At 37.8% G+C, this 18,742-nt stretch overlaps 1 protein-coding gene across 1 annotated transcript in view; it reads left to right on the top strand.

The window, feature by feature from the left end:
* The window catches only part of LOC131167326 (ABC transporter A family member 1), a 163,840-nt gene that overhangs the window by 13,457 nt on the left and 131,641 nt on the right, over window positions 1-18,742 (top strand). The window contains exons 6-13 of the mRNA XM_058126095.1: window positions 4,285-4,508; window positions 4,673-4,733; window positions 4,908-4,994; window positions 10,889-11,121; window positions 11,214-11,328; window positions 11,417-11,506; window positions 18,210-18,430; window positions 18,524-18,636. Coding sequence (XP_057982078.1) covers window positions 4,285-4,508; window positions 4,673-4,733; window positions 4,908-4,994; window positions 10,889-11,121; window positions 11,214-11,328; window positions 11,417-11,506; window positions 18,210-18,430; window positions 18,524-18,636 — 1,144 coding nt within the window. The remainder of the gene's footprint in view (window positions 1-4,284; window positions 4,509-4,672; window positions 4,734-4,907; window positions 4,995-10,888; window positions 11,122-11,213; window positions 11,329-11,416; window positions 11,507-18,209; window positions 18,431-18,523; window positions 18,637-18,742) is intronic.

Genomic DNA, 18,742 nt, shown 5'->3' with positions numbered 1-18,742 from the left:
TGAGTCCCAACCATAATTAGCTGCTAGATACAACAACATTCTAACAATGTTCATCTTTGTAACTGGAGCAAAAGTCTCTAGGTAGTCAATTCCATAGGTTTGAGTATACCCCTTGGCCACTAACCTTGCCTTGTATCTCTCTATTGATCCATGTGCTCTATACTTCAGTGTAAACCCATTTACACCCCACGGATTTCTTTCCTGCCGGAAATATCACAAACTCCTAAGTTTATTTTTTTCCCCAACGCCTCCATCTCTACATTCATAGCTTGTTTCTATTTCTCATTGGACAAAGCCTCGGATAACGTGGTAAGGATGACAATGGTGTTTAAGCTAATGGGATGGTGAACAATTTTTGAAGGACAAGAAATTTGAGAGAGGATATAAAGGTTGTTTTGTGCACCTCTCTAGTTCCTTCTCTAACAGCAATAGGAAGATGTTGGTCATTAACCTGGGGTTCGGTTTCAGCTTGCAATGAAGGGTTAGAAATTGTTACCTCATTCTCAGGATCCGAGTTGGAGTCTCAAACTTGCACAGATTCAGGGACAGCCACCTTCCTCCTTGAAAACACTTTGCCGAATCTCACATTCCGAAGAGCAGAATTAGTTTTTTTCTGGGGAATTTCGGGCACAGGTTTGGACATATGATTTGGCACAGGGGAACAAGAAACTGGTTTAGATACAGGAAGTGACAGCAGATCAAGTAAAACATCCCATCCCCCCTATCCTTATCTTCCATTTTTGAACTCTCCCCCTAGAGATAAGGAGTGGCGAAATAGGACTCTTGTTCATTGAAAGTAACATCCGTTGAGACATAGAACTTCTTAGATGGAGGATGATAACATTTATACCCCTTTTGAGTTGAAGAATAACCCACAAAGACACATTTTAACGCCCTCGGATCTAGCTTTCCCCTATTCTGACTATGAATACGAACAAATGACACGCACCCGAATATCCTAGGGACAAGATTATTTGTAGTGTGTAGGTAAGGATAGAATGTTGAGAGAGCATTTCCATTGCACTTTTGAATCCCAAGACTTTGGAAGCCAAACGATTTATAAGATGAGCGGTTGTAAGAACTGCTTCCCCCCAAAAGGATTTAGGCACATTTTTTTGGAACATGAAAGCTCAGGTTGACTCAAGAAGGTGACCATTTTTCCTTTCAGCTACGCCATTTTGCTGTGGGGTATTGACACAAGGTGACTCGTGTACTATCCCTTCCTTTTTAAAGTATGGAGTTAGGACTTGATTGAAATAATCCCTAGCATTATCCGATCTAAACCTTTTGATATCGACCCCAAATTGATTTTTAACCATAGAACAAAAATTTGGGAGAACAGTATTGACATCGGATTTATGTTTGAGCAAGAAAAGCCATGTAACACGAGTACAATCATCAATGAATGATACAAACCATCGTGCCTTAGAAACATTAGGAATATTAGGAGGACCCCAAATATCACTGTGAATGAGATAAAAAGGAATAGAACATCTTTTATTACTGACTGGAAAAGATACACATTTGTGTTTAGCAAGTTTACACAGTTCACAATGAAAATTCTCAGCATTTTAACCTTTAAATAAAGAATGAAACCGAATTTTACTGACTCTAAAGGGCGGATGTCCAAGTCAGTGATGGTGAAGCCAAACTTTATCTTTATTGGACGAAAAAGAGAGATAATTTTCCCTTGGCAATGCTTGACTGACTCGGTTCTTCGAGGTAGTAGAGTGTATCCTGTTCTCTAGCATGTCCAATCATCCTCCCCGAAGCCTTGTCCTGAAATACACAATAACTATGATGAAAAACCACTTTGCACCATAAATCTTGAGTGAGTTTTTGAATAGAGAGAAGGTTTGTGGATAATCTAGGTACATGGAGAACATTTTTTAAAATCAGTGATGGGTTTATTTTGACATCTCCTACACCTGCTACAGTGGTCAAGGAACCATCAGCTGTGGCTATTTTCCTACTGCTTGGGCATGGCAAATATGTGAGAGAACCATTCGGTGAGTGGGTCATATGGTCGGTATCTCCTGAGTCCATGACCCAGGAGTTGGCACAGGTTTCACCAGAGACATTTAATCCAATAGATGTAGGAAACTCACCTGAATATGCCAACGAGTAAGTACCTGAAGGTTTGTTAAGATTGCCAATAAGAGATCTCACCTTCTCAACCTCTTCTTGGTTGAGACCGCCTAACTTCTGTGGTGCTGCTTCATTTTTCTGTACCGCAGCAACATGAGTATGACTATTGTTCCTTGGCTGCTCTCCTTTCTGTCCCCACTCTCGGCTTGGAGGTTTTCCATGAAGTTTCCAACACCGTTCACGAGTATGGCGTGCCTTCTTACAATAAGTGCACCACAAGTTGTCCTTGTAATCACAGTTCTGGGCCTTTGGCTGATCAGGTCTCCCATTTTCAAAAACCGGTGCTTGTTCCACATTTGTGACTGAATTATTGCCACCACTAGCCACCATAACCGAGATGTTCATGTTCTGTGGTTCAAGCATCAGACCCTCTTCTGCTTTCCTCACCTTGAATCAGTGCCACCACCTCATTAAAACATGGAACTTCCTGCTTGCCGAGAATTTGAATCCTTACTTGATCAAATTCTGGATTAAGTCCAACAAGAAAATCATAGACTCTATCTTGCTCAATGAAATCCTTTATAACAGTGGCATCTTCAGGAAACTTTGTTTTTGTCACTCTATAATGATCAAGTTCTTGCCACAAAGATTTCAATTGGTTGGCATATTCAGTAACATATTTACTCCCTTGTTTTGCTGCAATCGTCTTCACCTTTACCTCATATACTTGAGTCGCATCTCTAGCTTTTCAGTATTATGTCTGTTGGCATCCCAAGTATCCTTGGCAGTAGCCAAGAACATACATGTGTCACTAATCTCAGGAATCATAGAATTCCACAGCCACGCCATAACATGGAATCTTCTTCATCCCATGCTTCAAAACGAGGATCTTGTGGTTTCGGCCCTGTACCTATGAGATGGCTGATCTTTCCTTTTCCCTTCAGCACGGCGCGGACAATTTGAGACCATTTGAGGTAGTTTTTTCCATTCAGTCTATATGCTGCCTGGATATTTTACAATTCCCCGGGTTGTTGGGATCGAATAATCTCCTCCGATTGTGCTGTAGAGGTCGTCTCTGCAACCTCTGACATTCTTCATGAACAATGATCTGTTGGCGATTAAGGTCGATCACTTGAAACGGAAACCACCAGCAATGAAGGCTGGCACAGGTAGAAATAGGAACGGAAACTGCTCTAAGAAATTTCAGCAATGAAGGCTATACAGAAAAAGTGCAAAAATACTCTGTTTTTGAACTAAAAAACAGGGTAAAACGAAGCAGCAGTATGGTCTTGGCAATGAAGGCCTGTGTGAAGAGGTTTTTAATCCTAGAAAAGAGCTTTAGGCTCTGGTACCATGTCACAAACTGAGAAACACTTTGTGGAAGAATTTTCTTCATTCATTTGAATAATACACAAAACGTTAGCTATATAGATCAACCCTAACTGCAGAAAAGGAAAATTAACTAGGTTATATCAGATCCCATGATTTATCGGATATTCTAATAGAATAGGAAACTAACCAAATCAGTCTAATTCTAGGAATACAGGCTGTTACAAAATTTCCTAAAATAGCTAACTATACACATATAGAATACAAGTCATTAAACATGTTTTCCCACAATACTTCCCCCCAAGCTAATTGGATGAAAGTCCTTAATGTTTGGTTGCCCCGAGTTCCTTCGGGATCAGGGTAAGGAAAGTAGCATTGATTCTGCTCACAAATGTACCCAGTCTAAGAATTCCTCAAAAGTGTCGGTAAAATCCTGCTTAAGCTTGCCCTAGTTTGACTGAAAGAATGATAAGGAGAACCCATCTGGCCCGGGGGCTTTGTTCTAAATATGCAATGGTATTATTTGTCTGTTGGAGACTTGAAGAATTAAAGCAATAAGATATATGGGTCTGAGCTTTTGATTTTTATTACTAAAGAAAAATTATTACAAAGAGAAAAAAGTGAATTGTAATTTTTAGTGAGCTAATGAACTTCATGATGATTTTTACTTAGTTTATTTGGATTTGGCTTAGTTTATTTGAATTTGGACTTTGGTTTCATGTGAATCTGTTTATTCATTTTAATGATTGAACCATTTTAAATCCTGATTTGCATTCAGTTTTGAATTGTCATTATAGCTTGTGCATAGTTTGAACTTCTGTATTTTGAAAATTGTTTGCATGGATTTTAACTTTGTTCTTGCTGCAGCTACAACAAGTTTTGGATTCATTCATAATATTTGCTGCCCAACAAACTAACATAGTTAATGAAGAAATTGAATCTTCGTCGCATCACTCATTTGCCATACCTTCCCCACTCAAGTTATCCTGGATGCAATTTAGTCCCGCGAGGATAAGAATAGCGCCCTTTCCAACTCGCGAATACACTGATGATGAGTTCCAATCTATCATCAAGACAGTCATGGGAGTGCTGTACGTATTTCTTATGAGCTGTATCTTTTTTAGCTATATGATTTTGACTCATTTTCTTGTAGTTTAGAAAGTGTTTTCTTATTGTTCCGTTTATATGTATCGTGTAATAAAATTATCCTCTTTTTGACAAGCCTATGTAAGATGAATTTTGACCGTATGAGCAGGTATCTTTTGGGATTTCTCTACCCAATCTCTCGCCTGATAAGCTATTCTGTGTTTGAGAAGGTTTGACAATGAGCTTTAGAATTATTTACTTTTTGATAGAATGACTATTCATTATTATTTCTGCATTTATTGCTGTTTCTTTTTTCTTGTTTTGAATATTTTGAAGAAGAGTGTATAGTTTTCTAACCTTGAAAGCTTTTCAGCCAAGTGAATATCCAGTTTCTTATATTTCAGGAACAAAAGATAAAAGAAGGTCTTTACATGATGGGTTTGAAGGATGAGATATTTCATCTTTCTTGGTTTGTTACATATGCGTTGCAGGTGAGTTTTGCTTTTATTTTTTATACACAACTACATGCCCTTGTTTTATACTAGTCAAAATAATAGTATAGCTTTGAGGGCAGATATTTCCTTTTTCCTTTATCTAAAATCTTGACATATGCATACCATGCGGTACATTAGTAACAATATTTAGATATTGGCCTTTTCACTTTCATTTTAGAATTTGCAGGTGTGCTAATGTCCCGATTAGTTTTATTGGATGAATATTTATAGGGAAGTTTAAATCTGCATGTTATCATGCTAGTGGGCTAGTTAATGTTAGTGGCAGTACGAGGGGGAGGGGAGAGAATAACTTGTAGTGAGATAGTAAGTATTGACAACCCTCCAATAGTCAAAGGATATTGCTGGGGTGGAGGGAAGTGATTCATACAGCCGACCTTGTTAGTGGGATGTAAGGTCTGACTGTTGTTGTAATTTCCACCTTCAATTGTAATTTCAAGGTCATATAATATCTTATTTTAATTGGTTATTTTGGTTATTTAGCATATGTTATTGCAATGTTAGTAAGCATAAGTTACTAAAGGTATTATGGTCATTGTTATGTACTTTACATATATTATTAACAGAGGGAGAGACCTATCACTGTGATTAGGTCTTCCAGTTTACCCAATAATTTACATGGTACAGAGCAAGGTTCAACCTAAACCCTATGTGCATAGGTGCTGCCAAGCCAAACCCTTAACCTCAGAATCCTATGCAAACCTGCCACTATTGGATCATCCACAACACCAGAGATCAGAAACAATTCCAGGCATCACTGCAAAGCACAACACTCACCAAAAAAATTCCTTATATAGAATCTCAAGAGCGCCTTTAGATTTTGCAAAGCCAATCCCGTATATAGCCAGGGACTTGCTGATCTGAAAATCAGTGAAATTTCATCCGTGTGAGAGCTTGTTTAGGTTGTTTCTGCTCTGATTTCTTCTCGAATGCCTTTGAATGCTTCCGCACTCCATAATATCAAGTTATTGGTTAGGCCTTTTGTTAAAAGATCCAACCTTTTTGGTCATTCTCTCGTGGCACTTTTTTAATGGTTGTTTGGTACCATTAGGGTTGCATGTTAGTTTCTTGGGGCTGTGGCAGTGTTATGCCAGTTACTTTGTGACTCATTTGTGGTTGTTTCAGCTGTTTCACCTTGTCCGTAGTTGTTCCGGACATTGACCTTGTGCATTGTTGGTCTTGTTTGTGTTGGGATGGAGTCCTTGAGTCTCAAAAGTATGTTTCCTTCATCATTGCAATAGACAATAATCGAGAAGTTAATTAAAAAATTATGTGCAGTGGTCTAAGGCTGTGAAGATCTATTTGATAGGCTTAGGTGAATCTTAATAGTTGTTCCAATCCACACCGTGGCGACCAAAGGAAAGAAGCATGGGTTTAGGATGATGCATTGTCTCCTTATTGTGCAACTCAATGGATACCTAGATTGGACAGATGTGCATTCTTGGGATGAAATCAAGGAGATTTATGATTATGTCAAGCTTTAATATTCGAGAAATATACACGTTGTTAGAATACCACTTTACCTAAAAGCCTAAGCTGTTAGGTTATAGGCTAACAATGTATATCAAACTTTTAACATTCCCCCGCACGTGCAGTCTGGCAGCAGGTGGAAAGATAAATAACACCCATCATAGGGATGCAAATAATTTTTTTAAACACCACACAATAAGCATGGGCAACAAGACTAGAATCCAGGACCTCTTGGTAACTATCTCTGGCTCCATGTTAGAATACCACTTTACCTAAAACCTTAAGCTGTTAGGTTGTGGGAAAAAAATGTATATCAAGCTTTAACACACGTATTACGTATATATGATCTGTCCCTAGAGTGTTTTCAGTTACAATAGGGAGACAAGAGCATCCCAGAGAACTTTTCAGATATGAAGCACATCCATAAGGAACTTAAAATCGTGCAACCTATAACTGCCATTAGCCGGGAGATGCAAAAGCAAAGGTCCTAGCAGTTGCCGTCCCAAATCATTTGTAGTGCAGGGTTGTCAGCCTTTGCAGATGTTTATTCTCGAGTCCTCTGTGCGTCTTTTAGTAGACATTACTTGGCCTTTGCATCTCATGTTTCAATCACTTGCTTTGATTACACAGATGATTTTGGTTTTCCACCAAGTACTACAGAAGTTCTCTAGGTGTTTTGATGGTCGTGGTGGAAGGGATAGATGTTGTAGAGGCCCCCCCTCGCAAGTGCACTCCTTGTGGATGAGATTAAGCAGTGTTGGGATCTTCATGGTAAACCACCATGCATCTTCAATTTAGCTACCACAGATTCTACACTTTTGGGCTGAAAGGGGGGGGGGGGGGGGCAGTGTACTATATCTATTTTAGAAAAAAGTATTCCAAGTTTTTGCAGTATCAAGCATCTCAACAAACTTCTCTTACCATTGCATCTCTTGCTCAGACTAGTAATCCTATGACTTACTTGTCCTCTAGTATTTTTCGCACTAGTCCTTGGATTGTATACTCAACCACTACTAATCATATGATGGGTATGAGTGTAAAAAATTTCCTTTTTTACCTTTGATTATTTTGAAAGTTTACCTTGTGTTACTCTTGTTGATGGGTCTGCTACTATTGCTACTATTGTTAAGGAAATAGGAACAATTTCCCTTCAATCTTATGTTAGTTAGCAAGATAAAAAATTCAATGAATTGTTTAGTAATATTCTTTCCTCATTTTGTTGTCATTCAAGAGGCAAAGGCAAGGAAGACGATTGGGGGAGGACATGAGGCTGGTACTTTGAGTTGTTATGTCCCTCTAATGCCTACACTGTTGCTTCTACACCACTCCAAATCCGTTGTCTCCTTGGTCATCCTTTAGTAGACAAGTTAAGAAACTAGTTCCTAAGCGTCATCATGTTCCATTTGTTTCCGAGTCAATAATCATAAGTACGCCCTTTTTTGTTAGTCCAGATGCTTGGGGTTCTAGTTGGGGTGTGTTAAAGTTGGGTTTCCGATATGTTTGTAGGTATTGTTGATGATTATTCAAAGATGACTTGGCTTTATTTAATAAAGGGTTGTCTTGAGTTATTTCATATTTTTTGTGCCTTTTGTTTTGAAATGAAGACTCATTTTGATTTGCTTGTTTGGATATGCTAGAATACCATTTTACCTAAAATTATATCATTCTTTAACTCTCACCCACATGTGCAGCCCGACAGCAGGTGGAGAGATATACACTTGATAGATAACACCCATTACAAAGAATACAATAATTTTTTAAACACCACATAAAAAATGTGGGCAACGAGACCAGAACCTAGGATCTCCTAGTTACTAGCTTTGATACCATGTTAGAATACCACTTTACCTTTGTAGTGGTAATGCTATGGAGTACTTCAGTACCCAATTCACCACGTATATGACTAGACCTGATGTTGTTCATTAGTCATCTTGTACCCGCACTTCACAACAAAATGAAGTTGCAAAGAGGAAAGTTAGATGCGTCCTTGAAGTCACTCAATGGGTGAATGTTACTTGAGTGTTTTGGAGTAATGTCGTGCTCACTACCTATTTGTCATCAATAGAACACCATCTTCCATTCTTGGTTGTAAAATTTGAAACTTTTTTCTATTGCTGAATGCTCCTTTATTCTCTTGACCTCCTTGTTTATTAGGGCGTGTCCTTTGTTCATTAGTTAGCCCTCGACTTGGATAAGTTGGATCCTTGTGCTATAGAATGTATTTTTCTGGGGTATTCATGGACTCAAATAAATGTTGCTGTTATAATCCTACTTATCCTGCATGGTGTTTGTTTTTTTTTTTGTCAATGTTACCTTGTTTGAGTCTACGCAATACAATTCTGAGTCCATGAGTGCTTCTGACCTCGATGAGTTGCTCCATCTACCTAACCTTCTTGATTCTAGCTTATTAAATCTACCCAGTCATCTACCTGCATCTTGACCTAGTTTGAGTCCTTCTTGTTGCCTTGGTCCTCCTAATTTGCATGTGTATACACAACTGTGGCTAAGTGTCCTCCAGCTTCTCTTGCTAGGCCTTCAATTTCCAAGTCTGATGATTCCATTTCCCAAGATGCTGATCTTTCATTGCTGTCCAGAAAGGTGAATGCATCCGTACACAACAACCAATCTCTAATTTTGTTTTTTTAATTTTTTGTCATCCTCATATTATTATTATTATTATGTTAGTACTCTATTTAATGTTTCTCTTCCAACTCTGTTCCTGAAACCTTTAGCAGGATTGCAATGGTTGAAGAGATGAGTCCAGGATAACAATACTTGAGGAATTAGTACCTCTTCCTCCTCATAGGTTTGTGGTTGGTTGTTGATAGGTTTATATTATGAAAGTCAATCATGATGGTTCCGTGGCTCGTTTGGAGGCCTACCTTGTTGCTAAGGGATATACTCAGGTGCACAGTTTTGATTAGTGATACGCATTCTCCCTGGTTGCCAAGCTTTCCCTTGTTCATCTCTTTAGCCGCCACCTGTTGTTGGCCTGCCTTGGCTATAAATTTCCTTTTCTCTTAAAAAAAAAAAAAAAAATCCAAAAATGGAATGAGATGAAATATACAATGTCTAGTGAAGGAAAATTTATAAGTTGTAAGATAGTCAATTTGAACTTAACAAAAGCAACTTGATGATTGGAAGACAAAAACTTGAATTGCAATCCTAAAATTATCCAAGTCTCATGACTTTCCTGGCAGTGAACCCTCTTTCCCTACCATTGTGCCTGTTTTTTGGGTGTAGTGCATATTGGCTGAGAAACCTAATTTGCTCCTTTCTTGTCATGCACATTGCAAAACATAGTGGGATTTAGTTTCATTTTTCGTCTCTTTTCTTTTCCTGTGGACTTCTTATCCTCTACTTCGTATATTATTTTCTTTTTGATGAATTTTATTTGTTTTTTTCCTTAAAAAATTGCATTGTTTATGATGCCTAAGACCATATCTAATTCTAAATGTCAGTGATAGGGTTATATAATTCAGTTTTTGCTTACATTCATTTAATTTTAAAGATTTTTGTAAATGTATGCAAGGGGTATGGGATGGTGAGGATATTAGTGGAGAGTTCTTCCTTTTTATTTTTTAATGGATTGTTGAGGCAGCAGTGTGACATAAAATGTGAAGTATATGTGCTGCCACACCAATTATGGTCACTCAAAAATTGCAAGCAGCCCAAAAGAAATATATATATATATATATGTATTGCTTCCATTTTATTTTCAAGATTTTATTTTAATTTCATTTGTGTTAACTTAGGAGTCCCTTTGGTGGATTAGGATTTCCCAATTAATTTTTGTTATATATATATGTATGTATTGCTTCCATTTTATTTTCAAGATTTTATTTTAATTTCATTTGTGTTAACTTAGGAGTCCCTTTGGTGGATTAGGATTTCCCAATTAATTTTTGTTTGGGTCCCAACTCCAATGCTGTTTGGTTGTGAACTGCCCCTGGTAATGAATTGTGCTTGGTTGTAAGTAATTGGAGTGTTGGTGTCTTATCTAAGCACAATTGCATAACTGTAATTAATTTATAATGAACTGTTTTTTTTAGTAATTGGACAAACATGGCAAGGGTAAACATGCTAAGAGTGTACAGGACAGTGCTAAATTTCTAGGGGGCCTTAGGAACCTTACTATTTAAAGAGCACTGCTTTTATTTATTTATTAATTATTTTTATTTTTCTTTTTATTTTTGTTAAATATGGTAGATGTTTTTTTGCTGATTTAGGTCTTGTGGTATTGTTGTGTTTTATACTGAAAGTAGCTCGTCCATGTACACTGTGTTTGTATATTGTCATTCTACTTCTAGATTTATTAAGATTTATAATGATTTAGCTGCTAGACAGTTGCTCTGATCTTGAGAATTCTTCTTAATTGTTTCATGGTTCAATTCCTTTTGCAGTTTGCAATTTCCTCTGTGGTTATAACAGCTTGTACGATGAGCACCCTTTTCAAGTATAGCGATAAGTCGGTGGTGTTCATATATTTCTTTTCATTTGGACTCAGTGCTATCATGCTTTCCTTTTTTATCTCAACATTCTTTACACAAGCAAGAACAGCTGTGGCTGTTGGCACCCTTTCTTTTCTTGGAGCTTTCTTCCCTTATTACACTGTGAATGACCAGTCTGTCACTATGTGAGTATTAACACTATTGTTATTTTATGCTAGAGTTGTTTGGAAAATTTGTACTCTAATTATATTGAACTGGTGGCCTTTTGTATTTATAGGCTCTGGAAGGTCATTGCTTCTCTGCTTTCACCTACAGCTTTTGCTTTAGGTTCAATTAACTTTGCTGATTATGAGCGTGCTCATGTTGGACTCCGTTGGAGCAACATATGGCGGGTATGTTGTTTATGTATTGCTTTCTTTGCCAAAAATTACCACAATCTACTTTTGAACCTTACAAATCTGAAGACAATAACTTTTGTAGGCATCATCTGGAGTAAATTTTTTGGTCTGTCTCCTGATGATGTTGCTTGACACACTATTATACTGTGCAATTGGTCTTTATCTGGATAAGGTATGTCTTTGAAGCACTTAATTTCTTCTCTTTTTTTATTTGGAAAGTTTGTTTATGCATGCTATTTTCCACAATTAGCTGCACTGTACGTTTTTTAACTGACAATTTTTACACTATTGGCATTAGTATGATGTAAAATACTACTAATATTTGATTTAAATACCTTTCATTACTTTGGTGCAATGGATCTCCTAATATTATATCAAGCCCAAGAAATTTCTGACGCAAAAGTTTTATATGAAGTTCTTTCGGCAAGATATTTGATTGAGATGCTTTGATTATTATTACATATTATTATTTTATTTTTTATAAAAAAAGAAGATGAATTCATGAGAATAGTGAGAATATAAAGGAGGAGGAGGAGGATAAGAAATCCTCCTAAACAAAAAGAAAAAAAACAATAGAATAAAACAAAAATAGAAAAAACAGCAACTAATAAAGCTAGCCAATCCTGTTGAATATCAGAAAACATTGCTCCTTTATACGATCAGCAGCAGCACACCAAAGATAAGTAATGAATCCTTTCCAGTAACAAAGAGGAATTCAGCTTTTTCCCCATAAAAATTCAAGCATTGTATTCCAACTGTTGACCCCTCAAAATGCAAAAGCTGCACACTTCCACAAAACAACTGCTTCCCTCCTTCTACCAGAACCAGAAAAAGAGATGACGAACTATTCCTCCACCAACTTTGGACAAACCCAACTCTCTCCCTGGAGAACAAGAAGCTTATTCCAATTGTTCCAGGCAAAAGTACAACTCAAAAATCAGTAAGTGGTTTTTGAACTATCAAGACATAAAGAACACATATCAGGAGAAAGTGCCTTTGAAGGTCTCCTTCTCTGCAACGGATTGTTGATGTTAACTCCACTACCACTAGGAACAACCAACCAAATAAAATCTTTGATTTTTAAGGGAACTTTGGCCTTCCAAATAGTTTTATGGAGCGAAAAGGAGACATTAGCATTAGTCAAAAGATAATAGAACGATTTGCAAGAGTAAACCCCCCCAACATCAAAAGACCAATAATGACTATCCCTCTTGAAAGAAGGATGCCAGTTCTCCACCAAAATCAATGAAGAGGAAGGCTCCTCCACCTCCCTATCATTTGGAGTTTGATGAGATTGAAAATTGCAGGAAAACAAATCAGCTTTAGAAATCAAAAAATAAGAAATAACATCATTATGCCCAGAAGACAAGCAATAAAGAGGAGGAAAAGAAAGCTGAAAAAAATTTAAAACTTTCAAGTGAATTTAAAAATGAAAAACTAATAGGATGAAGGCCTTCAATCTTAATGATTCTGAGTAGAACTGTAAGGATGGAGATTGGGTTGAGTATGAAAAAATGGCATGGTGAGTCAAATGAAGTGAGCGCATTTGGGAATGGTTTTAAATAGCACTATAGCAGTAGTGTGTAGCGTAACATACGAGTAATGGACATGGTGAGAAGTAGAAGTAGTGTTGAGTAGTCATTACCAGTGATCATGAACCCCTTTGCTAATAGAATCCCTTACCCAATACCTACCCCCTTTGCGATACAATATTTGTTAAGCAACAATCATTACAAGATATTTCATACCAGATTCTTTTGTTTTACCTTTTTGCTGTATTAGAAGATTTGCTTTGATCACTTTTTGGGGGGGGGGGGGGGTATTGATGAAGAGGCAGCTTTTTCTATGGTTGGTCTGAAATCATCCAAATCTGGGAAAGGTATTCTTCCCCTTCTTGTTCAATCTATTATTGCTTTTAGCACTTTATGCCATAAGAAGGGTTCTCTTGTGGTTAGTGCTACTATTATCGGCATGGGGGGTAGTGAAGAGACATTCTTGATCCAAATAAACTCTTGAGGACCTTGCTTTGAAGTTAGTTAGTCCAATAGGGGTTGAGGTGAAACAACTTGTGAGTCCTAGAACTTATGAGTGGAAAAATAAGAGGTGCAGAATGAACTTAAAAATTTGGTCTCTTCTATTAACTATGGGGGAGGGAAGGGAGTTGGGAAGGGGGGGTGAATGAGTGAATTATGAAAATCGCCATTTGGAATGTTAGAGGGCTAGGAGATTATAGAAAGAGGGGGTTAATAAAGGAGGTCCTGCTTAGATATTCCCCTGATATGATTTTGATTTAGGAGACCAAACTTGAGAATGTTGATTGGGGGGGGGGGGGGGTTGTTAGGGGGATTTGGGATGGTTGCAATAAGGAATGGGCCTTTGTACCTTCTCGAGGGTTAGTGAGTGGTATTTTGGTAATGTGGGATACTCACTCTATTGCTAAAGTGGATAGTCTAGTAGGTTTCTTCTTCCTTTCTATTTTAGTAGATGTGAAAGGTCAAGGTCAATGGTGGGTTTTGTCGGTGTATGGTTTGTCTAGAACAACCATTAGGAGATTTTTTGGGATGAACTTGGTTATATGTACGATTTTTATGCTCCTTATTGGACCGTGGGATGTGATTTTAATGTGGTGAGGTTTCCCCTAGAGAAAAAAGGAGGTGATAGAGTTACTGCTACTATGTTGAGCTTTGATTCTTTTATTAGGGAGTGTGGTTTGAAAGGCCTTCCTCCTGATAATGCTAATTATATGTGTTTGGTGGGTGGGGCTAGAGTGGTGGCAAGTAGGCTTGATAGATTCTTTTTCTGTATGGAGTGGGAGGACGAGTCCCTAATCTCTCTCAATCTATTTTACCTAGGCCCATTTCCGACCACCTTCCCATCTTGTTGGAATCAAGAAAGGTTTCTTGGGGACCTACTCCTTTTTGGTTGAAAATATGTGGTTGTATCTCGATTCCTTTCAGCCTTTAGTCAGGAATTCTTGGAATGAGGATGTGGAGAGGGGCTAGGAAGGTTTTAGATTCATGAAAAGACTTAAAAGGTTAAAAGAAAAGTTGAAAGATTGGAATGGTGAGGTGTTTGGAGACTTAAGGTTTAGAAAGGCGAATATCTTAGGAGTGTTGGTTGAGTTAGATAGGAAGGAGGAAGATAATACTCTATCAGGGGAGGAAGAGATGAGAAAAGTATCTTTGAAGAATGAATTGGAAGTGGTGGGTTTCAAGGAGGTGAGAAGTTGGAGGCAGAAGACGATGTTTAAATGGATCAAAGATGGTGATTGAAATTGTAGATTTTTTTCATAGGATAGTGGTAGGGAAAATGAGGAAGAATTTGATCACGGAGTTGGAAGTGGATAAAAGGGTTATTATAACCGATCAGAGTCAAATTGTGCTGAAATCATTAAGTTCTATTCCAATTTGTATTGTGAAAAGGATGTTAGTAGACCTATGATTGAAGGATTAGAGTGGGACCCTTTATCTGGCAAGGAGGTGGGTTGGTTGGAAAGACCTTTTAAGGAAGAGTAAGTGAGAGCCATGGTTTTTGGGATGGAGAAAGATAAAGCTCCAAGACCGGACGATTTTAATATGGCTTTCTTTCAAGATTGTTGGAAGGTGGTTAAGGAGGATTTGCTAAGGTATTTTAGGAAATTTACGAGAATGGGATTCTAAGCAAGAGTATCAATTCCATTTTCATAACTCTCATGCCAAAGACAAATAAATCTATTAAGATATCATACTATAGACCTATTAGCTTAGTTTCTGGTGCTTATAAAGTCATAACTAAAGTGTTAGTTAATAGGCTGAGTAAGGTGCTTTAGAGGTCTATTTCTAAGGGTTTGAGTGCTTTTGATCTTTGTGAGGAAGGGGTTTGGAGAGATGGCAGTGTTGGATTCGTTTTCTTAGTGTGAGCTACTTGGTATTAGTAAATGGTGAGTCTAAATCTTGGTTTAAGGCTATGAGAAGGATTAGGCAAGGTGACCCTCTTTCCCCGTTTTTGTTCGTTCTAGTGGCTGATTCTTTGAGTAGGATGGTGGATAGGGCAGCGGATAGAGGTTTAGTGAAAGGCTTGGAAGTGGGGTTGGAGAGGGTTTGCACCTTCAATTTTGCTGATGATACTATCTTTTTTATAGAGGATCGTCAACCATCCTTTAAGAATATTTTGGGTCTCGTTCTCCTTCACATTTTTGAGAAGGTTTCTGGGCTTAATTTAATATGGGTAAGAGTGGTATTGCGGCTACCAATATGGCTGTTTAGAATGTTAGTGAGCTTTCTATGGAGGTGGGGTGTACATAGTATTCTGGATTGGTCGTTGTCCTATCTTGTGGTTTTTTTGGGGGGTAACCCTAGATCTGCTAGTTTTTGGGATCCTATTGTGGAAAGGGTTTCTAAGAGATTGGATGGGTGGAAAGACCTTGGTGGTAGAGTTACTCTTATCCAACCCGGTCTTTCTAGTGTCCCTTTATATTTTCTCTAAAATTTAAGATTCTAACGGGGGTTGCTAATAAGATTGAGAAGATTATGAGGGATATTTTGTGGTCTGGGATAGGGGGTAATAGGGGTATCTAGTTAGTTGGGGAGTGGTGGGTAGGTCTAAACAGGAGGGTGGTTTGGGTATTGGAAATCTAGTGTCTAAAAACACAACCCTTTTGGCTAAATGGCTTTGGCAGTTTCCGCTAGATAATTCCTCTCTCTGGCATTTGGTTGCTAAAATTAAGTATAGATTAGATGAGAATGGGTGGGATACTAATTTGACATTAGATGTTCTTCGGAGAGTCTGTGGAAAGCTATCTTATAGAGTTATTCCCTCTTCATTTCCCATATTAAATTCCTGGTGGGTAGAGGTAGTAATATCCAGTTTTGGAAAGATCCTTGGTTAGGGAATGTAGTCTTGTCCACCTCTTTTTCACGCCTTTTTCGCCTAGGCCCAGGGTAGGATGAGTCCATTTCTTCTTTTTTTGTTGATTTGGGTGGTCCTTTGCCTTCTTGGGATTTCCACTTCCGCAGATTGTTAAATGATATGGAAATCCCAATAACTTGCTCCAGGTTAGAAGACTTTGAAGGCTCTATCTCCAGACATGTGTTGTTTTCTTTAATGATTCAGAATCATCATTGCATCTATTCATTCATTGTGACTATGCTTGGAGTGTATGGAATAAGCTATTTGGTATTTTAGGCGAATGTTGGGTGAGTTCTAAGACAGTGGAGTATTTTTTGGCAGTGATTTTTGCTGGATTTGGTAGGAAAAATGAAAGGGCAGTGCTTTGGAAATGTGCTTTTTTTGCAGTTTTTTGGGGATTGTGGATGGAGGGTAACATGTGCATTTTTCTTGGGAAGAAGTCGGTTCAGGCACTGGTTTGGGAAAAGATACATTATTTGGCTTCTCTTTGGTGTTTGGGACAATGGGGGCTTTAAGTGGGCGAGCTTTTCTGATATTCTGTGCAATTGGTGTTATGTGTTGGAGTGCTAGTTAGAGATGGTTTTTTTCCTTTTGTTCTTTAGTCTGTATGTTGTTCCTTTATGTTTTTTCTGGATTTTCCGGACTTTGTTAAGGAGATGTCTTATTCTCCTAGATATAAATTTTTATTCTGTTATTGAATTCTTCTTTTATTATTAAAAAAAAAAAAATCCATAACCAGAACCTTGCATCAAAGATAGCCCTAGCTTCCATCATCTTGAACCTTCTTATAGAAACCTCCCGTTTTTGCAGTGGTTGCATTCTGTAACCCTAAGTTCAATAGATGGTCATTTCGAGTTGAACGCAAGGTTATCAACCTTGGTAGTCAAGGTCATGGGGAATATATTTAGGAATTTGATTGGAAAAAAAATGTTTGTGCTAATCTTGATGATTTAAGAATTTTGTGGATGGGGAGAGTGAGAGCTGGTTCTTCTCCCAAAAAAAGAACAGTGGATGAGATAACCTCCCCCCAAAAAAGTAAAGTGCGAATGAAACAAGCAAACTAAGCTAGAGCTGCCCTCCAATCTCTTTAAAGGTCAGATAGCTCCCAGAAACAGCTTAAGGAAAGAGCCCACAGAGACTCCAAAAAACATCACTGTATCCCATAATGAGGTAGGAGATGTACAGTGACGCTTGAAAGATCTAGGGTTCCTCCCAAACCAAAGAGTCCACAGGATTCTAGAAACTGCACTCAGCACCAAAACACTCTTCCATTGCTTCACTTCTCTAAACCCCAAAACCCCACAAGTTGAAGGTCCCTAACACTCCTTGGCTCCGGTTATGCTTCACCAAAGCGAGAAAAAGAATGTTCCAAAGATAGTTTGTTGTCTGGTGGTGGAGGAAAAGATGAGTGTTGCTTTAGATGGATTTGCTTGGATTGAGAGACTAATAGAATTTCCTGATTTGTATCAAATTGTGCGTGTTAATCCTTTTGAGTGTCATTGTCCAGATGAAAGCCCAAATGGAAAAAAATTAGAATATTGAAAATTAATAGTAATAGTATTATTATTATTGAAAATAATAATAATATCATTACTTAACAACAACACCTGCGGTCACAGCAGCAGCAGCAGCAACAACCACAGTAAGGATAATTTTATTATTATTAGTGACAAAAAAAGTGAATTTCATTGAAGAGCAATGATGAGGTGATACTTTTGTTCCATGAAGTAGTATTTCCATAGGAAATTAAAGATTGTGTAAGGGAGATGTGGGTGTTCAGTACCCATGTTTTGGAACATCTTGCATTCCTGTGGAATCCTGGATTCCTGCCACATAGGATTCCCATGAGTTCCCAAACATGAGCATCTGACATTCTAGAAATCATTTCTAGGAATATTACAAGATAGCTTGAGGCAAAGCACCTTCTGTGTTACTTGTCATCTCCGCACCTTTTCCTTAGGAATTTCAAAGTTTTTTTAACTGATCAGGTCCTTCCTAGAGAGAATGGAGTGCGTTATCCGTGGAACTTCATATTCCGCCGCTACTTTTGGAGAAAAGGAAGTGCTATCGAGCATCGTGCTTCCAGTTCAGAAGTTAAAATCAAGAATAAACTTTCCAGGAAAATTGGCAGTTTTTATGGAAAAGATAGTTGTGAAGCTGCTGTGGAAGCAATAAGCTTGGATATGAAGCAGCAAGAACTTGATTGCCGGTAGGTGTACTCAAAATTTTATTCATCTATATCTGAGATTTTTTTTTTCAATTTATGTTACTTTTTGCTCTTATATTTCTATTTGACTTGTAGATGCATTCAGATTAGGAATTTGCACAAGGTGTATTCCACTAAAAAAGGCAACTGTTGTGCTGTCAACTCATTACAGCTCACATTATATGAGAATCAGATTCTTGCTCTTCTAGGTGGGTGTTTATTCTTTTCTCCCCCTTCTCTTTCTGTCTCTTGTACATGTTTGGTTCAATTATACTATGCCTGATTATGGTTCCAAATAGCATCTAAAAAGTTTAG

Source organism: Malania oleifera, chromosome 11 (assembly GCF_029873635.1).
Source record: "Malania oleifera isolate guangnan ecotype guangnan chromosome 11, ASM2987363v1, whole genome shotgun sequence".
Taxonomy (NCBI): domain Eukaryota; kingdom Viridiplantae; phylum Streptophyta; class Magnoliopsida; order Santalales; family Ximeniaceae; genus Malania; species Malania oleifera.
Note: the sequence above shows the minus strand (reverse complement) of the source record. Positions and strands in the feature narration are given on the sequence as shown.